This window comes from Lichenostomus cassidix, chromosome 6, assembly GCF_008360975.1.
Source record: "Lichenostomus cassidix isolate B80296 chromosome 6, HeHo_3.0, whole genome shotgun sequence".
NCBI lineage: Eukaryota > Metazoa > Chordata > Aves > Passeriformes > Meliphagidae > Lichenostomus > Lichenostomus cassidix.
This window is the reverse complement of record NC_139487.1, coordinates 6,615,197-6,639,579: the sequence shown is the minus strand read 5'-3', so window position 1 is coordinate 6,639,579 and position 24,383 is coordinate 6,615,197. Positions and strand designations below refer to the sequence as shown.

Below are 24,383 nucleotides of genomic sequence, written 5' to 3'. Positions count from 1 at the left end.
ATGCTTTCTCAAGGAGGCCTATAGAAAAGTTTACTGTTCAACATAAAGTAGAAAAGTTGGCTTTTGCAAAAGCAGCAATTTACAGAATATTACAGCAAATTTATGTACATTCTTAGCCATGGTGTGGGACTTGCTGCTAGCTTGAAGAATTCACACTTACATCTTGATTAATACAAGAAAAATATTTGAGGTATCACTGATGAACATTATGTTTTACAATCTGGATTTTTCAATGACTTCTTTATACATCACTTACCTTTAAATCAAATTTTTATAATGCAGTTAACAAGGGGAAGTTACAGTTAACCCCTTTAAAAAATGACTGATTGGTCCTTCAAAACTTTGCTTTAAGCAAACATTCAAGACTAGTTTAGTACTTTTATTGTCCTTTTTCCCTCCTCTTAAAAAAGGGGAAAGTCTGTACTGCGTTTGCAAATTAGGTGATATACTGACATGTTTTGGGCAAGGTTCCAAGTAAAATGTCATTACCATATGTCCTATCTAAATCTCCATCCAAACAGAGAAAGGCTCAGAAAGGTGGACAACAGGCCTTTAGAATGTAAAAAAATGTTTCTGCATGTGCTGAGCCAAGGTGTTGTGTTTGTTTAGCTATGCTGCAGTTCAAAAATCCATACTGGAAAAGTAGTACCTTTATACTGCACAGGGCACCACAGACAGACACATTACAGTCCAAAGCAACAGCTCACTTACATGATTTTGTCTAATTAGTTCCAGGATTCACTCACAAATGCCAGGGGTTTAGTTATTAACATCAAGAAAAGCATGTAGCCCTGAATAGGCAGCTCAGCAAATATATGGGATTTTATCCAACATGCATATTTGCTAAGAATATCCCCAGTCTGTGCAGATGTCCAAGCCTGTGACTCCACAATCAACCCCCAAAAAATATAGTTAAAAATGTATTTGACAGGATGAGGCATTTGAGTTGCAGTGGCAGGACTGTTTCTCAGCAGCCATAAGGAATAGATTGAGATCCCAGAGAAAATAAATTAAACCCATTCAAAAAAGTGGGTTAGCTTTTAACCACAAGGCTATTTTAAACAGCACTTGCTTGGATGAATACTCTGATTTGACCCAGGAATTGCTCTGCTTACATTGACATTATAGTGGCACGTTGGAAGCCAATGTTTACTTAACTCACAATTGACTGTTTACAGGAGATTTAAAAATCAAAACCTGTTTACTGGGGAGATGTATTCCATTGGAGAATAAGAAAAACAATCTTGTGATCCAAGAAGAACACTGCAAGAAATGAGCACTGCAACATTTCAAATAAGAAACAGAAAATGATAAGCTTTTAAATTTTCTTGTCAAATCAACCTTTTTTTTTTCCTTTAAAAATATAATAGGAAATACCTAAGCCAGTAAAAAGCTATTCAGAACTCTGCATCACAGTGATGCTATTAGTGAATCAAGCTTAACCTGTGCAAGGGGAAATTACTTCAGGCTATTGTGAGCTCTCCAGAGTCCACAGCCTGCCCAGAGTTTCCACACCTGCCTTCCTTTGTTTACATCAAATACTACTTAGGTCAAAGCTTGGCAAGGTTAAAAATATTAAGCTCATATTTATACTAGTTATAAATACAGAAAATCTTGATAAGGAAGCATTAGCCCACCTTTAATGCCTGTTCCTTAAAGAATTGCAGAGCATAAGCAAATATCTCAAGTGCTTTGACTTTTTTGCCATTTGCAGCTGTCAGGTCTGTCTCCATGGTAAGATTCTACATGAAAGAAAATAACTGGAAGTTATTAAAAGAAAAAGGCAAACATCAAATCAATTCCCACTGCTTGAGGACAGGGGACTCTTCATCATTCACCTGGTTAGGAAAAAGTGACAAAACTATTCTGAAGAGGATTTTACTCATCACTTGGATTTCCTGGAGCATGACATTCTGCTGCTTATTTTAGACTTTGTTTTCAAGCACTTACCATGCCTACAGATAACTGCAGGCAGAAATATGGACTAAATATTAAATAATTGCAATAGACATACCTGTAAATAACTGCAATAAAGTTGGACATGCAAGATATTTCATCCAAGTTAAAAGCACAGACTTTTGGCATCCCACCAAGACAACAAACTAGAAAACACCTCAGTACAGAAAATACTGGCTGATTCCCAAAATCCAGAATGGATTAAAGTCAAAAATACAATCAGTAGGAATAACATCAAATTAACAGCCTGATTCACACCTGCAATCCTGGCAATGAATTCTGGGTGAATTTGCTTTGCTGCTCTAGAGCTCAGTATGGCTCTTATATCCCATTTCTGCTGACCAGATTTATTGAACAAACCAACCACATGCAGACTCCCCAGACAGCTGTGAATTTCACCCAGGCAACTCAGGACATGAAGATCTAAGCAAAGCAGATATTGAACATCTAAGATCTACAAGAAAGGCTGGCAAGATTCAGTTGCCAAACGCAGTGAGAAACAATATGAATCATAATGCTAACTACAGAGTATAATTTACTCAATTCACTCTCTAAACTTAGAGATGCTTCACATCTAGCTGACAATTTTCAGGCATAAATCTAGTCTTGTTCAGAGGAAAACAACTTGAGTAGCAAACACAGCTTGGTTATTACTTACACTAGTGGTATGTAGCTTCATCTTAAACTTTTCAAAATACAACCAGTGCTTTGATTCAGTGGGATCCAAGTCGTGGTAGAAGTCTCTTGCTGCATAGCCAAAGCTATGGAACTTTCTCTCTGGAGTTAGGAGGATAGTGGTTGGTGTCTTCTGATTGGAAACACCTGGATCTCCACCTTCCCATCGTCTGGCCAAAAAGTGAAACAGCTCCAGTGAGTGATGCTCAAGTTTAGAGCAGCACAAAAAAACCAAGTGAATCATGAGAAAAAACAATGTGCTGGCACACTGTACATATTGCTTTTTCCCTCCAAAGATACTAGTTTCAAACCTTGTAATACCAAAACCAAGTGGTTTTATTCCCACCTAGGAAAAAAGGATTGCAATTTTCATTTCAGCAAACTTAATACATTTTTGTGGTTGGTGTATAATTTTTAAGGACATAATCACACTCATAAGAAAACAGGTTTCTTGAAGTACGCCATGCACTATTAACAAGGAAAGTTTTGTACTTAAAATTTCTACCTAAGCCAACACAAGTAATAAATATTGTTGAGAAAAAAAAATAAATCAAGTAATTATCCAAGAATTCTAATAAAACTCTAAATACAGCCTTTCCAATTGTGATTCAGACTTCATGATGGTTACTTGCAAGGGATATTTTTCTCATTTTGAATCCAGGACCAGCTTAAGTCATCTGCACATCACCACAGAGAAGTCATTAAATCCCCATTTCTGTCCCAGAATACTCTCTGAAACAAGCCAAGCCAGTTCAACCAACATCTGATCATGTGCCTCATTTCCTAGACACCTGAAACTCCAAAGACATCCATGCCTGCAGATGTTGAACTCTCTGCATTGCACTTTCATATGTGAACTCTCTGCATTGCACTTTCTACTCGTCTAAGTTAATGGATTTTGTGTTTTAAGTACCCAAAATGCTGTACAAGTTTTAATCTGTCAAAACTAAAGCAGACTCCCCAACCCCCAAGTATCTTAAAGGCACCACAGTATTTGTCACTACTGGTGAATAAAACTATCCTATCTCATCAAGATTGTGAAGGCATCTTTGTAATGCCTTCAGTAAAAGTAACCCAATGCTACTTTCACAGAACGGATAAGGAAATAAATAAGGAAATAAATAAGAACATTGAATATGGGAACACCCACCAGCAGGAACTGAAGGGGGGCATGGCAGGACAAAAAGGTCAGACAGTAGAAAGTTGTAGAAACAGCTGTGAACATTCCTGTTTCCTCATTTCTCCATCACCAAAAAAAAGGCAGAATGGAAGAAGCTCACATTACTGTTCCTCCCCCCACCATATACAAGCACTTTCTGTATGAGAAACAAACATTTACCAGAAAACATTTTCTGAAAAAGGCATCAGTGGAAAATCTGTTTATAATCTCAGACATAATCATAACACAGCTCAAACAGGAGCCAAGTTAAGATCACACAGGCAACTGCATTCATTATTAAACTACAAGTCGATTGCTTTTTTCTAAAGATAGCAAAACGCACTTTTCAGAATATACTCCTGCCAAAGCCCTCATTCTGAAGCATAAAAAGGCTGCCTTGCTCTGTGGTAGTTGTTTACTTGATTTAGGGAGAGTATGTAGAAAAAATAATTTCTACTTTGCTCTCAGAAACAGCCAAATCCATTGAAAATTAACTGACCTCCAGACCACGGCAGAAAACTGACATGGAAGACTGCAATCTTAGGGTTGGAACCTGGCAAAATAACAAGGAATGGGATCTTCTGAAGTGCTGGGATCCCTTCAGACCATCCAGTTGGATCAAACAGAGCAAAATCTCTCTCTTTTGTACAAGCAGCAAAGAATAACATCTCTGAACTTCCTTCAGTGCAGAGGACAATTCCACTGCTCTGAAAGTAGAAACAGAATGATGAGGAGTGGAATGATTTCCACATTCATCCACTTCAAAAAAACTTTCCTAAACCTCCCCAGTTCCGCTGCTCAGCCCCTGAGCTACGATCAGCTGGCAAGGGCTCTGCTCCAGGTCATTTCTTCTAACCTGCTGCTAGAATTCCACGTGGTCAGCTCCAAAATCTTTTGAGTAGGTGTTAGAGCAAACATATGGTTCCAATGAGAAGAAGCTGGGATCTCACAGCTCATGAACAGAAAACACTGCTATTCCACCAGATTGTTAAATCCCACACACCCGCTGCAAGCAGAGAGGAGACAGACTGGTATCGCTTTTGCTTGGAATCATTAATGATTCATTCTGAGTCACTGGTGGGAAATGCCATAAATAGGCTGTGGCTAATAACAATGCTTCTTTGTTTTTCATTCCAGCCAGGCACATTTTCTCTTTCCGGGATAAGCATGCCGAAGGTGCAGTTTGAATGAAGACAAATTTATGTTTCAATACTACAGGATGAAATTTTCAAAGCCACCTGGAGAATTGGATGTTTGCTTCCCGATGAGATTCTGATGGAAACTGGACACGATAACTGCTCAGCACATTCTAAAGTCCTTGGCTTGTATTACTGCTCAGTCACAGAAAGGACAGTAAGGAAAGAGAAGGGTAAGCATGACTTTACCATTTCCAATCAGAGACTTAAAAATATTCCCATGTGATGTTTTTCTAGAGAGAAGCAGATGCAAAAGCACAGGAATGGTAAAGTTAGGTGGAGCTCTGGACTCGCTCCAGTTAGGGAAGGATTTTATTCAGTAGGGCAGGGACTGCAACACCCTTGTTTGCAGTTTTCTTTCATGGTACCAATAGAGGCAAAATAATGGTAATAATGCTCTTAGGAAAAAGAAAAAAGAAGTGCCTATCAAAAGCATAAACCTATACAAGCCAGAATTGCTCTAAATACACGTGGGAGATATTTTTGCAGAGCAGAATCACAGTTAAAAAAAACTATTCAAACAGAACCAAGGTAGATTTATTTCAAATGCAGACATATGAGTTCCTAGGCTGACATAAAGTGGAGTATCTCAACAGAGATATAAACAACACAGACCTGTTTATAGCCACAGAGCATCTAACTGTATACTAGAAGTGAAAACACAGACAAGAGGAGAGTCAGTGAGGAAAGGAGCAGGAGGTTATATGAAGGTTAGAGAAATGCCCTTACTCACACTTCAGTCTGGCTAAGACAGACCAAAGAGTGACTTTTGCAGAGTGATGACAATTTGATCCAGAGTTGCAGCACCACAGTCAAGGAAATGAAACACCAGGGTCATCAAAATGCAGCTGAACACCACTAGCAGTGTGTATGCAGAGGAAAGGCAAGTGTGTGTCTCCCAATAATTACCATCAAACAGGCAAGGGAGGGAAAAGGGAAAAACCTGAAGGTTGAAGTTGCACTAAAAAGCAACCACAGCCTCCCTCCTTCCAAAGACAGATTGCAATGTGTTTCATAGCCACATGCATTTTTCATTTATTCTTCTCCATTTGTGAAATACTCCCACTCAGTTTGTTGCTATTTAGCCAGTAGCCAAAACATCTGTAGCTCCATGTAAGTGCATATAAATCAAGAGGAGTTTTTTAAAAACTGTGTGATATCTCATGTATTCCCTCCAAATTTAACACATTCACTCATTCTACAGCAGCAAACTTTCCTAATGGCTCTGCACTGCCCTAAAGTGCTGAACTCGTGGCCAGGCTGTTCAGATGTCTTCACTGCAGCCTCAAGTTATGGTGCAAACAGCACTCATTGCAACACATTCTCTCTGCAAAAAGAATCTGAACCACAGCTACCTTGAACAGAAGCTGGGGGCAACTATCAAGGGTTGTCAGCTATGAAGCACTACCCAAAACTGATAAAACAGTAACCAGAGTTTTGCAATCAAAGTGAAGTCATTCACTGAACATTTACAAACCCACACCCAACTCCAACAGGCTGAGATGAGTGAGGCTACTCATACATTTAAAGATAAATATATGCTTAAAGAACTCTGTAAGGTCAATGCTTATAAACTCATTTTTTTTAGCACTGGGCATCACAGCAAATAAACATACAATCAAAAACCTGACTTTGTCTGCCTACTAATTCCACCACAAGAATCCTGGCACTGCTGGCACTACACTCAAACCTGGTGCTAAAGCCCAGTGTGTTCACTCTTTTCCAAAGTAGACCCTTCCAAATAAACCCATCTTACCCTTTCAGAGAAAAGCAGCTTTGTTAAAAGGCAGTCAGAAATCTAAGTATCTGGAAAGGATCAACACTAAGGAGGGAAGGTGGAAAAAATGTTAGGAAGTAGAGAGGACCACGCATCACTGGTATGCTTTATTTTAATGTAAACATTCTCGAGTGCCGGCGGGAAGTTACATTTGCTCTGCTGAAATATTTGTAAGTTATCCTACATGTAAGCCTCATTATATACAGAGTTTGAGCCCCTTAATACCTACTGAACTACTGAAGACTTATTTTAATAAATACACCATTCTTTTAAACTGAATTCCATAATTTTATGAGTATTTATATTTAAATATATATATAAACATTACATATAATATTTGATAAGTCAGTTTCAACTTTATCTTGCCAAAATCATTCCTGGTCAGAAATGCTTATTTAAAAAAAAATTTAATAATTATTGGTATTCATATGTTTTCCATTGTTTGAAATACCTGTTGGAAATATGAATATATTCCCCTCCTCCCCCCACTCAAAAATAAAAATGTCCCTCCCTTCTGGTCAGAAATACATTAAGTAATTTATTTAATTTCTTTCAAAGTCAGTATCTCATATAATAATTCACAGGTCTGAAATCACAGTCATGCTGCCATTATTACATAAGGAAGAAAACGTGTTTTGAACCACAAGTAGCAAAATGTCAGTGAAGATTTGGAATATACTCTCAGCACCTGGATTTCACAGTCATGTCCCAGTGACTGACAGCAGGAAGCCTGGTAAAGAGAAAGGATTTCTCCAGGGAAGGAGAATCTAATCTGCAATGTGAACCCAATGGCAAAATCAGCTCCTAAGGTAAAACCTGAATCCAAGGCACTCAAAGGACTTCCCCAAAACCAGCAGAGATTTCACACAGTAAAATCTCCACAGAGATTACAGGAAAAACAGAGTTGCTCCAAATACAATTTAGGCTTGCTTAGGTAAAGCTTCAGAGATGCTTTCTCTCAGTACATCCAGCTTTAAGAGCTTTCATTAATTACTTGCTGCCAAAAGGGAATGGGAATTGATAAACATGAGTTCCAACTGACCACCCTGAGCCCTGTCTGAGACCAACACACAGCCTGTCCTTTGACTTCCAGCCTTGTGCACCTTCCTCTGCTGCCCAGAGAACAAGAGATGGCTGAAATGCAGAAAAGACCTGGAAAGCACTGCTTGTCCATCCTGCAAATAGCAGATATCTTTGCAACTGGATGACAGAACAGCATTCCTAAATTTACCTCCCTTTAGACAGTATTTCAAATCCCTCAGCTGCATTAGATCTGTGAAATACTTACAGCCACACACAAACCAGCTATGCAGGCTGACTGCACAATCAGTGCTGTCTGCTGGGATTTAGGGAGCTGCATTCAGCTACCACCTCTGCTTAGAAGAAATGCAGTATATCACACTGGACTGCAGCAAATTAGGCTTTTTGACCTTTTGTTCTCAGCATTACAGTGCAGTACTGCTATAACAGCAGCATTGTTTAGAAGAACCTCTATGGCTGAGCTTTTCATATATACTTTGCTTATGTCTAAAATTATCAATATCTTGCTCTTGTTACAACATAGTCATTTTAAATATACAGGATTAAGAACTGTATATGTTTTAAGTTATAAATAACTTTTTAAAAAAGACTATAAAATATTATAACAATGGTTTGCGGGGAAAACCTTTCAGGTAGATGACAAAACAGCTTTTGCATTAATGACTGCATGGATTTATATTGTGCTGATTATCACAGATTTGATTCAAATTTAAAGCTACAAAGCTTAAATCACCCAAACAAACTCCCAGTGCAAGTAACCAGGTGTTGTACACCCAACCATACCCAGTGTGACTCCAGGGGATGGGCAGCTGCTGGGAAATGCCATGACCCTTAGAAAATCAGTCTCTGAGATAAAGGCATCGTGACTTAATAATTAACTCTGCTCCCTGAACAATTCTGAACACTCACTGATCCCTCCTTTTACTCATATCATCCTGTGAATTTGGCAAAATAAGAAAGAGGATGTGTTCCTATTGCTACTAAGTAAATCAGAATACAGTAAGATGCAACGAAAAGTCATAACCATGAGAAATCTGCACACTGTGGTAGTGCTAGACAAATCCAGACACTTCAGGCTCCTGTAGAAAATATCTGTGGCTACTGCAGGCAACCCATGTTATCACAGTGACAAACTAAATGCTGCATTGCAGCCCTTACCTCATTACATGAATACATTCTGGCTCCTTGGTGAAGCTGTAGGCGTAGCCACTGGATGTTGTGCCAAAATCAATAGCCACAACAACAAGAAATAACTGTTCTACAGCATCGTCTGCATCAGAGTCCTTCTGTTAAACAGCAGAAGCAAAACAGACACTGAGTCACTGATCAGAATAATTGTAACCTGGCAGAACTTTTGCTCTGCAAGACCTGCATATCTCTTCAGTGAAAATGAGGACTTCCCTAAAGTTGCCTTTGTGACCAAAGTTGATACCAGAAAGCTGCACATTCATATGGAACTGGAAATTCAAGACATGACTCAACATATATCCTAGAGCCTTTTATACATAATTTTCTAATCAAAGTTTCCTTCATAGTCATTTCTGGAATACTTATTATCCTGTACTGTTAAAACTTATGGGTTTGGGGATATTTTTTGTTGGTATTTTTCTTAACCTGATCAACTGAAGGACATGCTTATGTCTACCAATGTGCTGTATTTGGGACTTACTTGCTGGGCTTACAACTTAACTATGTCATAACCTTGAATATGAAATCATCATATCATAAATCAACATATCATTCTAAAATAATGGAGATAAAACCACCCAAAATACAGCAGTAAGTTTTATATCCCATGATATAAAGAAGAACTTATACAACACCTATTTTAGCCAGCACTACATGCATTCTTTCCTCTTGCCTGTGCTAGAATGTGGGAAGCTCTTCAGCTGCTCATGGTGAATTTGAATCCTTCTCCCTGCCTTTTACCTGCAATCCCTGAAAAGCACAGTCAAGGGCAATATGCTCCAGACCCTTCAGCAGCCTTGCTGCCCTAAACCCACCATGGCTGCTCAGTCTGTACTCTCAGAAACACTTTGAAGCAACTGTTGTTATCTTTCACAGAGGAGCTGCCAAAGTGTTCCCCCATATTCCTCACAGATCTGTTAATTCCATGCCTCCCACTTCCAGCACATTTCTATTGCACCCCTACATTTTCCAAGATCATTCCATACACCTGCTGCTTGAAACAGAGAAACAAAAGTAATAAGCTTTGGCCTCCAGTCATGAAAGATTTGTTTGGATTTAACCAACAAAGCTCTTCAACTAGGACAATGTCCTCCTCAAAGAGTTTAAGCAGCAAATATATTAGAAATTAGGTCATAATTTATCAGTATGACAGAAGTAAAAGAAGAATTTCAAGAGTATATGGAGAAAGAAGGGAGTAACAGCCAAAAACTATGAGTGAGAGCACTGGAAAACCTGAAGATGGGTTTTTGTACAACTCTGAACTTGAAACAGAAAGCTAAGGCAGAAGCGTGCCAAAGATAAAAACGTGTTCTGAACATGATCCCTTGCAATATCATTAAATACACTGTGCATGTACTGTGTTACAAATCATACAGATGATCTTAAAAATGGCTGAGAGCTAGTTTTAACAGGAGTTTATCAACAAAATCAGCATGATGTACAAGAGATTAAAACACACTGCCTATGGGACATTCTCTTGGCTCTAAAAGCTTACAGAAGTGGCTCTTTTCCTTAAGAAATAAAACCAGTTAGCTCTATTTTGAGCTTCTACCTCTCTCTGTCTTTCTCTCTAGGAGCAGATTCTTTTCTCTGGGAATTTTGTTTTTACTGCTGAGTATCATACATATCCTTTTTTCCTTTTCTGAAAGGAAGGAGACTTATCAGGGGCTGCCTAAACAAATCAGTAATAAAGAGAAGGACAGACCTTGGGAACCCTGAGGATCAAGAAGTCCCCATGTTTGATACAAAAATATGCAGGGGCAAATCTATGAGTTTAGAAGGTGAAAAACAGCAAAACCAGGACCTCAGTGAAAGGAATGAGAGCTCTGTCACAAACCCCAGAGTGACCAAAATCTCACCTATTACTATAGATAGCATGAAGGGGATCAGTATGGAGGAAATGACAACTCTGAAGAAATTATGTCCCATTAAATAGGCAGGAGAAGGTAATGTAAGCATGCAGTTTGTTAAGAGTGCATTTCTTACCACAATATGTGATGGAGACAGTGGAGTTATTCCAGGGTCTCCCAAACTTTTGGCTGGTGATGAGTAAGCAGATGTGGAAACTGCATCTGAAAGGAAACAAACACCCATCAGTGTCAGCAAGCAGAATGAGTAGATCCAACAGTTACTTTGCATACTGCTATACTGTTTTCCAGTTGCAAAATATTTACTAAAACAGAAAGAAAATTCCACAGCTGCCACCTAAAATACATGTTTTGCCCTTAAAACATGCTAGGAAAGCCACAGTTTCAGTTTTAAAATGTATTTCTGACCTTCATGATTAATTACAATTATTTTATTACATTGGCATGTACAATTTTAAAAGTCTTCCTGAATATATTCAGAAATCATAGCTGGCACAAGCAGCTTGAGCACCACACACTCACATCAAAGGTCTGAGATCCAAAAGTATGAATGCAGAAACTCAGCACAAGTTGTGAGATCCAAAAAGACAGACTCTTTTTACAAGAAAAAGAGCAGTTGAGAGCAATGGGACAAAGCAGGAAGAATAAGCTGCAATTCCTCCGTCCTGAGCCTTTATTCTGAAACTTTCCCAACACTGTCTCTGTTTTTGTTCTTCACTACACTCTGCACTGAAACATCTTGCAGCTGTTAATACTACTGCAGGACAGAGTCCAGCTGGGAAAAAGGAAAGCATTATTAACAACTCATCAAAGAAATATTTCTACTCGGCATACAATACTAAAACTTCATTTAAAGGCACAGACCAAATGAGTAACAAATACTGTAATGCACTATTTTTATTTTTCATTGTTTTATTTACACTGTTGACGACAGAAAAGGAAATGGCCTATTAAAACAATTCAGCACTGGTGACTTAGATGGATTTATATTTAATATGCACTCTTATGAAGAATGCAAGAGTTTATCAAAATGGAATGTGGAAAAGGTACCACACACCCTGGCCCTGCTCAAACTTCCCTGCTCTCAAATTTAAGCCCTGAGCTGGCTGAATTCTCTTCTGTAGGATACAAGCTAATTAGATGGAAAGCAGAATGATGTAATAGGCTCTGAAGATTAATAATAATAATAAATATTAAATAATACATTTCAATATCTTTTTATCACCTACTTGGATGCATCACACATTTATTCATAGCATGTAATTCCTAGACATGACTGACAACTCAGAGCATCACTCCAAGATGACACTGGAGCTGCTCTCCAAGACCTTAGAATTACTTAAGGAAGAATCCTGTTTCCTGGTAATCAAATGTCTTGCTTCCCAGGGAAGATTCAAAAACCCTGCAGTGGGTAAGTATGAGATAACATGCCCACAGAAAAAAAAAATCTTCCTCCAAATCTTAATTGCTCTTGTAACACCATTTATTTCTTTAACTTATAACTTGCATGTTCAGCCTGATATTCAGAAGCATTTGCAGGAGCACAATATTTGCATTTTCCACACAGGCTCTCCAGGAATATATTAAGTTATTCCTCTTGCAGTGAAGTACAAAAAGTCACAGGCCAAATGCTACAAGCACACAATCTGCATGGTTCATTAAGATATCTTTGGAACAGATGCTGTTATCAGCCTCCTTTGTGCAATTCTTGCCTCTTAATTTTTGCACCAGCAACATGGCATTTTTTTTTAGAATTAAAGAACAGTATTTTGACATTAAAAAAAATAATAAAATAATTAATAACAAAATATATTCCCTGCATCCTGCTGTCATTCCTGGCTGGACCTCAACCAGTACTTCCTAAGCAGACCAGGACATGGCAACACTGACTCAACATCTTTGCAAACTGCCACTTTACCCCCACTTACCATGCTGATTGGAAGCACAAAAATGTACACATCAAATCACTGCCCATGTGTTTTCAGCATTTCTTTTTGTCACTAATTCTTTCAATTACCTGTTTCGGCACTCATGTTTCAGAGATGAGCTGCAGCAGGTCCAGAGGAGGCCACAGAGATATCAGAGGGCTGGAGCACCTCTGCTCTGGAGACAGGCTGGGAGACAAGGCTCCAGGGAGACCTTGGAGAACCTTCCAGAACCTACAGGGGGCCTACAAAAGAGTTGAAAAGGGACGTTTTACAAGGGCAGGTAGTGACAGGACAAAGGGTAAGGGCTTCAAAGTGAAAGGGGGTAGATTTCCATTAGATATTAGGAAGAAATTCTCTACTGTCAGGGTGGAGATGCACTGGAATGGGTAGCCCAGAGAAGCTGTGGTTGCTCCATCCCTGCAAGTGCCCAAGGCCAGGTTGGATGGGGCTTGGAGCAACCTGGGATAGTGGAAGGTGTTCCTGCCCTTGGCAGGGGGTTGGAATGAGATGATCTTTAAGGTCCTTTCCAACACCTCAAACCATTCTGTGATTCTATGATACGTTTTCCAACCTCTCTTCAGCTATCAGCCTTGAGAAGTTATTTACATCTCTACATGCAACTCAGAAAATTCTGTGTGACAGGATACACATGTTTTTAAAATTTCAGAAAGCAGTGATTGAATAACCAGTGTAATATTCATATCCATCCAATGAAACCATTAAACTGGGTAGTGTCCTATGAAGAATTGATTCAAATTAATTAGAGACCCTCCGAAACCCATGACCATCCTGCACTGTATTCACTGTTGTTCCTACAAATACCCAGCTAGATAAAATAATTCTACAATGCATCCTGGATTTAATGCCAAGACTTCTCAACAAGTAGAGAAATTATTGTTAAAAGCAAACTAAATTAAGATCTTTGTAACATTATATCATCCACCCCATCTGAACTGCAAGGTGTTAAAACATATTTGCCCATGTGGGAGCTTCCATATTTTGTTGAGTTAGTGCTTCCTTGGTGAAAAAAAAGTGCATGTGTTACAATTTTTACAGCTGTGTTCTGAAGAGGAGTAAATGCATGGATATTCCAGGATATTTAAAAATCCCTTATCTCTAAAGCACTGTGATTGGTTGATCTGAAAGAAACAAAAGCATCTGTTCCAAGCCAGAGAATGGGAAAAGAGCTGCAAGGAACATGGTTTGCCATCATGAAATTGAAAAAGGATGTCCTGGACAGGATCAGGGCATTTGGAACAGTTCTTAAAAGCAGAATGACTTATTATGGCTTCTGTAACAAAAAGCCATGATCAAGTAAAGTTCCACATAGCTCAAGTTCCAGCTTTATCTCCATGTTTATTTAGGATCTTTATCTGTGTCAAACTACATGCTGTGACAAAAACATAGCTAAACAGTATGCATTAAATAAACATTTAATTCTTGCCATTTTGCACACCAAATTAAATGGAGGAATCTGATTTAGAATCCAAATTAAAGTAAGTCCTCAAACAAACCAATATTTAAAACAATAATTTTGTAAACATAATGCAAACTTCTTGATTAAAATTTATCACATTTACTTATGATATTCATATTAACCTGGAATATGGTCTATATAAGGGGCTTGGGTGATTTCAATAAATGTGTATAGAATAAATCTGAACACATCACAATTTCTGACTTTAGTCCTAACCTAAGCAACTGCCAAAGAACACCTTGTGCATTTTCAAGATAATCAGAAGCAGAAGGGAAGATAGAGGAGGCTCCCATTTTCAGACTTTGGGGTTTTTTAACAATTCAAAGAACCCTAATCTGCGGATTCTGAAACAATTACAGAATTGGTGAAATTATGAGATCAGAAGACACTGTATTAATAATGAAATCATGTCCATTATCACATTAACTCCAATTGCTGGTTTAGCAGATTTAATTTAAATTATTCTTTCTTTTCATCTAAACAGATGCAAGAGTTTATTTTCTGTGGTTTCCTGCAATATCTAATCCGTTTAGCTTCTTCCTTTTTTCAGTAAATGATCAGCAACATTGTAGATTCCAACAAAATGCAGTGAAGGATTAACCTTTAACTGTCACAGAATGCAGAATGAAAGCAAAGTCCAGAACATTTCTGAAAACTTTGCTGATGCAGTGTGGGTATTTCACTGATTGCATGCTCTGAATCAGCAGAATTTGATTTTCTAACAGCTCTAGAGAGCAGGACCAAGGCAGCTGGAAGGCCATCAGTCCATTCTGAATATTTGAGAGCCCCAGGCACACATTTCTACTCAGGACTGGATAAATGAACTTCAGGGAACTGCTAAAAAAGACAGACATGGACCAATACAGCCCCAGATAATCAGTTTCAAGCCAGCAACTTAAAGAAAGGTGACTGCTAGACCTCCCATACACAAGCCACTAAGGTGGTACTCAAACAAAACAAAACAAAAAAAACAAAACAAAACAAAAAATCAGCAGCCACACAAAATCTTCTCTTTTCTATTAAATATTTCAGCTATATATAATTCAGCTACACAAGGCATCAGCAAAATTTTCTGCTTCACGTATTATGGAACTTGTTCATTTCCCCAGCAAAGCAGATGCCATAGAGTGGATTCTGTCTAACAGAAGGTTCCTTCAAGCCAAGTGCCATCAAAAATGGATAACCTAAAGTGGGCACTGTCTCCAGGTGGAATTTAACAGGACAAGTAAAAGCAGGAACCTGGAAATCAGGGAATGAGGTTCTGCAGCACAAAGCCCAGAAATGCAGTCAAACCAGGGAAGGGGGGACATTTCTGAATGTGCCACAAGCCACCAGTTCAGTGTACGGAAAAGAAACAACTTTTAAAAAAGAAGAATTAAGGATTCAAGCCCCAGCTCTGCCATCAGAAACCTTTTCAGGCACATTCTGCACTACTTTAGAGTGATGCCTACAAAAGCAAAGGCTTGGCCAGAGAAGCTGCACATATAGGTACAGAGTAGCCATTTTGCAACAAAATAATGGTAATAAAGCCATCATCTTTCATTCAAATGATTGTACAACTTTTTGAGCATCAAAATAATTTTGACACAAGCAAACCTTGCTAATGATGTTTGCACCACAGGAAAAGAAGGGTTTACCATATTGCTATTAGCTGGCAACTGCTGCAGTGATGAAGAAAACCTTATTCAGCTTTTCCCATTGCTGAGATTTTCCTTTGCATGAAGCACAAAATGTCAGAGCTTCCAAATGTAACGTGACAACCTAGAGCATTTCACTGTAAATACAAAGACGGCCTTTAAAAACAATTACAGAACAACAAAAAAGAGAGGGAAAGAAGCAAACACAAAAAAAATTCCGCTTAAAAGATTCTTATGCATAATAAAAAGATCCCATATTTCATATCAGAAGTAAGAACCTTCTGTTTCTACTGAAACCAATGGCACCACTGTTATGACAATCAATCAGAGTTCTTTGTTTTAAAATGCCAGTAGGCATCCAGCTGGTTTGCTGGAGACTGCAATCCACTTCTCTTCCATGAATACAGCCATAGCTAATCTCTGATACAAATCCAAGTTTCCTGAAACCATTTCATAATATCTGGTCCCCCAAAGAGCTGGTATTCATTGCACTGATACCAGTTAGAGCGCAGTGATTTCCAAAGTAAAAAAAAATAAAGTAAATCTGCCAATACTTTGGAATGAATTCTAAAAATAAGACGTGTTTGACATTACAACTTTAACCTTTTCCATTTTTGCTTTTACACAGTCTCCCATCTTGATTATGGCTTGACTAGAGGAATTACATTTTCACTATACTATCATGCTTTGGAAGCTAATTTAAGTTTTTACCCTCATTGCTCATAGTATCAGAAAACAGCCCCAGCTGCATCCCATCACTCACTCTGTGGACAATATTCATCTTCCTGCACCTCACCAGCAAAGGGAAACCAAAAGACACCACTTATTTTCTGTGAACCTAATTTGAGATGAAAGAAACACAGAAGAACTCACAATAACCTCCTGAAAATGCCACATGGGCATTTTCACTTCTCTATTTGACAAGATAAAGACTAAACTACCTACATTTGATGTGACTTCACTAATGCTTGGTAAGATGGACTAAAGCCAAGCAATCACACTTCCCTGCACACTGGGTCTGTAATGCTCCAGCAGGTCCTTACCAAAAGCTAAATCTGCCCTTAAGCTGCCTTAAACTCAAACCCTTTCACCATCTACACTGCAAGGTCTCAAATCCAGCCCCACCTGAGAGCTTTCCAGCTTCTGTGGTCAGTCAAGCTCACTTTTCCTTCCCAGTCCTGATGCCATTCCAATGTTCTCACAACCTGCTGATGCCCCAGAGCTTGGGGTTTGGGGAATTCACCAGCAGTGATCCCTCTCTTCCCAGATTCCAGCTCTTCCATAGCCATGTACTAGTGCCAGGAGAGTCAGCTCTGATCCTGGCTTACCTGTTGCAAAGGGCAGGCTGCATGTTGTGATAAAGAAGGCTTAACAACAGATTTGGCAGCTCAGAGTGGTAAAAGACAATTCTCCATGATCTTCCTAAATATTCCACAGATACAGCTCTGACATAGCCACCTTTAGTACACACTAACTAAAGTTCTCTTCCTTCAACAAGCTCTTCTTTGGACTTGCTTCCTTCACACTTCCTTGCACTATTTGCCTCTGTGCAAGTGCTGTTTTCCTGTATCTCTCATTTCCTTCTACGAGAAGGAACACATAAGGAACAGAAAACAAAACCCAAGATGTACAGAACTTAGGTCCTGTGAAAAGACACCTTTCTAGAAAAGGCCTCTTGCTGCTTCTCCTTCATCATCATGTCTGTCCTCATCTACCTCCTCTACTTGGCTCACTGCAAGGTTGTCAAGTAATAAGATTATGCTCTAATTCCCAGGACCATACTCATAAAACAGTACATTTGTCATGTTAATCACTCTTTGAGAAAAACACCATTTCCTAGCTCAAACTGGACTGGTTCACACTTTTCTTCTTTTCAAAAAGCAAGATCAAAATATTACCATTTATAACCCCTGGTTTTCTACAAGTTTCTTCCTAAGAACCATCTCAAGATGCAATTGTATCCTGAAAAGAATGCTAGCCTAGATTTACTTTTCTCAATCAAGATATTCAAAGGAATATTATTCAAAGACTGAACAAGAATCACTGTTCAGCTTTTCCAGACTGTGCATCCAGCACACAGGAATCAGAACATTTTGGGGGACATTTGTTTACTTGGAAGGCAAAAAGGTTATTTAGTTTTCAAGCATTTCTAGATTCAAGCTGGATGAATGTAGTGACACCTTTTTCTTAAAACATGAATTGGGAAAAAAATTTGAATATGTTTGTCTTCACTTTGACAATCTTCTGGAAGGCTTAACATGATTCACACATTTATAGAGTCTTGACAAGAGAAAACCAACCACTCTCATCAATTCATAGGAAAAAAAAGGATAAGCAGGGGGCAGGATACGAAATAAAAGCCACACTAGAACAGCCATTACTTATAGTAGTCAGCATGACTGATGCTGTATATAAATCCCTTCATAATTCTTCAAGGCTGTTAAACCCAATTTTGTTCAAAGACAGAAAAATGAAAAAATAGTAATTGCGACAAAACTGCAAAAATTGGTATCACATTTGACAAGTCATTGGCAAATTTATAGTCTATGGCTATTGATTTAGTTTCTGAGTGACATTGCATTGCTATATCAAAAATAAGTTTTAATTTTTTATTCTTTTTATTTGATGGTCTTCAAAATGCCCCAGTTATCAGGCTTAAGGGAAAGATTAAAGGAAAAATACCTTGTGAGAAAAGAAGAAAGCACCTGATTAGTAGAGTAGATCACAAAATCATGCAGTCACCAACCAAAATCCATCTGCAGAGGTTTTTCTACTACCACCCATCAGGGTTATGTTCAAGTGCCATGACTGTGCAGCACACAGAGCCCACAGTGACCAGCCAGAAAACCAAGTGCAAAGTTACACTGTCACGGTGACAAACCCCTGGCACAACCTTCAAAGGAGTTCCCGTGGCTAAAATCGTAACAGGAGAGTAGCTGAGTAAGCAAGAGAGCTCCTACAAAAGGTTGATTTTTGAATGCAGCACTTCCATAGTGACAATACAGAAAGCTTTTGTAAATGGCATGCCCTGCCGTTCTGATTACAGCGAGTGCTCTACTCAGGTATCCATGGAAACTTGAGAAATAGATGTTAAATTTGTTGGATCTGTTTGGCACCACGGAATGGACTAGTTGCCAGTCAGCCAGCCTAACCACAGGTATTTTGATCTTTAATCGTGGAGAAGGCATCAAGAGTCCTCCAAGCATGATGAAATGCACAATTTGGTCACGTTTCCAAAACAATGGCAAGGAGGAAGCAAGAATGCACTGAAGAACTGTTATTTTAATGCTGTTGTTATCTCTTGACAGAGAAAAATATCCCAATCCCTGTAATGAGGGAAGAGACACCCAAATATTCACTCTTCCAGCCTCATAGGGAATAGGGAAAAAAAGAAAGCATGGATACAAATGCACAGAACCTCGTGAGGACAGCTGGACATGGAGTAGTCAGGACTGTAAAACTCTTCCAGAGAAACTGCTTCAATCCTAGAGACTAGTCCTGAGTACCACTGAGAACTAGGGATGTATCCAGAAATGGACAAAATGAAGCAGTGTTCCCAGATTATTCCCTCTGGGAGAAGGAAGTAGCATAGGGAGAATAATTTATCTCTGCTTCCTTCCCCAAGGAAACTACTGCATGTTGAGCAGGCTCCTGCAATAGGAACTGATTTTATTCAGGGAGAGGATGTGAATTAACTCCCCCAGATGACATGGAATTGCTATTATTGAACTCCATTCACATCCACATTTTTCTGGACTCCAACTGGTTATGATTACTAGAAATCTCTCTCAATATTCCCCAGAAACTGCATCTGCAGAGCACAGGCTGAGAGTGTTGACTGAGGCACTACTGACAGAAGCACTAAAAGCAAAATCCTCTCCAGATCTCCTTTTCTCGCAAATTTAGGCGTCCTTAGCACTGATCCATGTGCTCAGAGCCAACAAATCAATCTTGGCAGAGCTCCCGATCTGGGCCAGGGAGCACCCAGTGACTCACTGGGAGTGGAGAGCACTGGGCTGGGGCTGGGGAGCACCAACACAGCTCACAGAGCCACTCTCTGATGTCCTTGACACACCCTCGTGCAGACCTGAGTGAAGAACAAAGGCTTTCTAGGCTTTCTGGCCTTCATATTCTGAGTAGTTTCATTTATTTATTTGCTTACTTCTTAGAACTGACTGCATTTTCCTCTTCATTTACATGAAAACGCTTCTCAAATCCCCTGAGACAGCCTTAGAAGGAATTTCCTGTTTTAATACTGATTACTGTCACAGATCACCATTGCTATCCTGATTTTAAAACATTGTAAAGTCACTGTTTTAACAGCGGTTATGGCAAAATTTTAAACTTGCATTCGTTTATTTTAAATGCATATCACTATGATTGTTAACAGCACAGCACATGGACCAAAGCTGATACATTTGGAATAATGAGAGCCATGGAATGCTCTTTCAATATCAAAAATGTGCCTGGTCACTGAGAAAAGGCAGATATGGTGTAATGACCCAGCAGCCAGGACACTTGTCACAGTGAGGAGGACAAAGCCTGCAGATCTGTCAGGGGCATTTCAGATCACCCGGGCTCAGCCTTGGCAGCAGCACTCCCTCAGCACAACACCAGCATCTGTGACCTTACAGCACCAAACAGCTGCACTCTGCAGTGGAACATCTGTGGAGCAAGTGTACCATTTACAGGCAGGGCTGTGGACTTCAGAGCTCATCCCTGAAACAGACTACAAGTCCTCCTGGCACCTCTCTCACCACTGCACAAACTCAAGCCTGATGCAACCTGGAGCTTCACCCATCCCTGTTTTCAACCAGCAAGGCTGTTTGACAGAAAAGTGACAAGTGCCATACAGAAGCTGAGCAATTATGTAAGAACACAAGTCATCTGTGGATAGGCAAAGATTTCACTACAGCTGCATATGGAAAATATCAACAACTAGTTCACTTAGGGAAAATTTAAAAAAAAAAAAAAGGAACAGATGCAAACTCCCCAAAAAGGTCATGTTGCTTCATACCAAATTAAGGTCATGAGTGTCCTCATTCTGCTAATTGAAAGTAGCATCGTTTGAGTGCATTGTTTTTTATTCCTTTCACATTTTCCATTATCGTTTAGTGGGAGCTAACACAGCTTTTTTAAATATCCAAAAAAGCTAATTTGCTTCTTCCCAATACCTACAGACTAAAACAGCCACAGGGAGAAGTTTCTAAAACCATAAATGGTGTGCTCTTTGAAGTCAAATACTTGTGAAATCCCATCTGACACATCGTCAAAAGGCAGAACCAATTCAGGTACAGAAAACTGACACAAAGGGATCTTTTAATATGATTGTTTTAAAGAAAAAAAGTACATCCTTAAGATTTTTTTTTAAAGGGATGGTTGCTTTGTGCATTTATAGGGAGAATAAGAGAAATCATAGCAGAGGAGAACAAAAAGGAATTAATCCCTTGGAACAGCTTAGAAGAACAAGTAACTGGAAATTTTAAAATATTTGACCAGATCTGTAACTTTAAAATGAAAAAAGAACAGAAATCCAGACTTAATTGCAACAGCAGATATGACGTCCAGAAGGGGCCTAAAAAATTTCAACAGCATTCCCAAGAAAGTGGGAGAAGTTGGCCATGGCAGGTCACATCAACTCAACCAACAAAGGAAGCATTCGGCAGAAAAGAGCACAGGATGAGACATCAGTCAAGTCCCATATAACCCCAACCACCAGTGACACAGTTAGAAAGCAAAACACATCCTAAACCCTGACATGTTCATGAAGGGATCAGGGCTTTTCTAGCTGAGGCAGCATTCTGGTCCTCCTGCACAGACCTGGCCTCCCAGAGGCTGCTTTAACTTGAGCTGACATCCAAGGCTGCAGCAACCTCTTCCAGCTCCTGGTGACAGTTGCATTTGACAGAAACCCTGGTCACTCCCTGTGGACCAGGATAAAGTCCCTTTACACCACACATGCATCAGCTAAAAATGCCTCTGGACAGAACAGACCTCTTGGGGTCTCTCTACAGCTGACTGAAGCTTTGGGGAGACTTTGCAGGTACAGAGCTCTGTTGAACACCAACTGCTGTCCCCATGGGAATGAACAGATCACTCAGACTGAAAGCTTACAGAGTGACAGTGTAGTAAAGGAAAACTTGTCAGCTCAAGCAGCATTACCAAGTTATGAGCCAATGGCTTTTAAAATGCCAAAAATCAGTATAATTAGAAGCTTTCCATGCAATAGCTCCTGGGTATGAACAATTTCACTAACCAAGCTGCAGATACCGCAGTGCTGTGCTAAGTGAAGCCATAAAGATGATGGGCAGGCACTGCATACAGCACTCAGCTATTTTACATACAGACATTTCTCTCACGCATTGTACTGTGCAGCAAGAAGTGGCTGCAGCTTCAATACTGTCAATACAACACACACTAAATCACAGTTTATCCCTGAAGCCTTTTTTTCCTCTGACAGCTTCAGCATTCCAGCGCATGGAAAGAACATAAAGATTTCTGGCATAACAAATCATTGCTTTACTACCTGGTCTTCTGTCTTCTAACCAAAACCCTCCTGCACAGATTTTCCCTATGCCACAAGTTACTTCATTTCAGTATTGCATTGCACCAACCCTGCAACTTGGCAGAAAACAAAACGTGATGCCCTGTCATCTGAAAGACAAATGAATCTGTCAGTCTATCCTTCCCTTTGTCAGCTGCATGCTAGAAAATTGTTACAGGTTACTTCAAACCAAAGAGATATCAGACACTTCATTTAGGAAGCACTGAGAGAACATTTAGATATTGGGGAGGGGGAATCCAGTAGAGCACCCTGAATATTCAACTAGTTTCTAAGTATTCTTTCCTGGTTTGGTTTGGGCTTTTTTAATGGATATTATGATTCTTTTACACCTCTTACACTGAAATTAGGCTATGTCATTCAAAATGTTCCCCAAATCCTACTATAATCAAACTCAACCTTTCAAGTTTCCCCATACATTTCTGCCAGCACCTTCAGCTCAGCATTACAGTCTCCTCAAGCCTTTGCAGCACACAGTGAGGAAGAAGGCATGGAGAGATCGAATGAAATCAGGCTGAGTCTGCATTTCCCTTAGGGTTATTCACCCATATCATCTGTATCCTAGGAACCCTCTTCCCTCCCCCAGCTCCGTTCCCACACAAGGAGAGACCACCCCGTCCTGAAAAGGCTGGGTTATTTTTATCAGGCACAGTGTAACCCCAAACGGATCAAACCCACAGCACCCTCGTTTCAGGCAAAACAAGATTCAGCTCAGCCCAAGTTTGCAAAATCGGAGCTAGGTGGTAAAAGGGGACCGGTGGGGGTTTCCCCACCCCTGCACCTCGCCGGGAGCTCCCCGGAGCCCGAGGCTGCGCCGGGATGCTCAGGCGCTCAGCCCAGACAGCGCTGTCTCTCCCAGCCGGCTGCCAGGCTTTTCTTCCCCAGTGCATCAGGCTTCTCGCTACACAGGGGTGCTGCCTCCATGTCAGCAGCAGCTCCTGCGCTGCAGCCCGAGCCCTCCCCCTTCTCCCTCCGGCCGCTGCCGGCAGCCCCCCGGCCCGCGGGGAGGACGGAGCCACAAAGGCGCGTCCGGCGGGGATGCCGCGCCCGCCGCATTGCCCCGGCGCCGGGTGAGCTGCCGCCCCGCCTCGCCCCCGCCCGCCGGTGCCGCCGCATTGTTTGTCACCTGGGTCCCCCCGCGGTGCGGCACCGGCTCCCCGGGCCCCGCACGGAGCGGAGGAGCCGCGGCGCTGCCCGGCGGGCGGAGGTTCCGCGGGGTGCGCTCCGCACCGAGCCTCCCGCCGCACGGCCGGCCCTGCCCGCGGGGCATCCCCGAGCCGGGGCACCGCCGGCCCTGCCCTGCCCTGCCCTGCCTGCGCGGCCACGGCCGGGACATTGTCTGCCGCCTCCCGCCCCTCCTGCTCCGGACGGGGCTCCCTGCGGCTCCACACCGTTTCCCTCAAGAGCCGCGGCCGCCGTGCCGCGCCTCGCCCGCGGCCGGCAGCGCTCCTGCATTGCGGCGGGGCCCCGCTCACCTGCGGCACCGCTGCCCGCCTCCGACATGGCCCGCTCCAGCCGGGGCACGGGCCGGCGGCGGAGCTGCGCTGCCCACCCCGGGGGAGGCTCCGCTGCTTCCTCTCGTCCCCGCCCCGCTGCGCCTTCCTGCGGCCGGTGCGGAGCCGAGGGGAAGAGGCTGCGCGCCCGGCCCGGCGCTGACGGGCTTCCCGCGCCGGCTGCGGGGCTGCGCCGCCCCTCCCCGCCTCTCCCGCAGCCGCACAAGGCAGCCGGCCGGCGGGGGGGCTGCCTGCGAGGGGCGGCGCGGCCCCAGATGCGGATTTCACGGCTGCTGAAGCGGAAACCCCGCCACGGTGACAGCCACAGAGAGAGACCCCTCTGTGCGGCCGGAGGTGACAGCCCGCCTGAGCCCTGTGCGCCAGGGAAGGAAAGGGTGCTGGAGTCCTGCGGGAGATGCAGCCGGG

General features: G+C 41.3%; 1 protein-coding gene across 2 annotated transcripts in view; it reads right to left on the bottom strand.

Moving 5' to 3' along the window:
• HSPA12A (heat shock protein family A (Hsp70) member 12A) overlaps positions 1–24,167 on the bottom strand; it is a 51,823-nt gene extending 27,656 nt beyond the window's left edge. Inside the window, exons 1-6 of one of the 2 annotated variants that reach the window (XM_085064744.1) lie at positions 23,940–24,166; positions 12,878–13,030; positions 10,979–11,064; positions 8,963–9,090; positions 2,615–2,801; positions 1,638–1,742 (exon numbers count right to left, since the gene is read on the bottom strand). In XM_085064744.1, coding sequence (XP_084920870.1) covers positions 1,638–1,742; positions 2,615–2,801; positions 8,963–9,090; positions 10,979–11,064; positions 12,878–12,893 — 522 coding nt within the window. In that variant the 5' untranslated portion in view covers positions 12,894–13,030; positions 23,940–24,166. Of the gene's footprint in view, positions 1–1,637; positions 1,743–2,614; positions 2,802–8,962; positions 9,091–10,978; positions 11,065–12,877; positions 13,031–23,939 lie in introns of both variants that reach the window. The other variant, XM_085064743.1, reaches the window with a different exon arrangement.
• Positions 24,168–24,383: the final 216 nt, after the last annotated feature.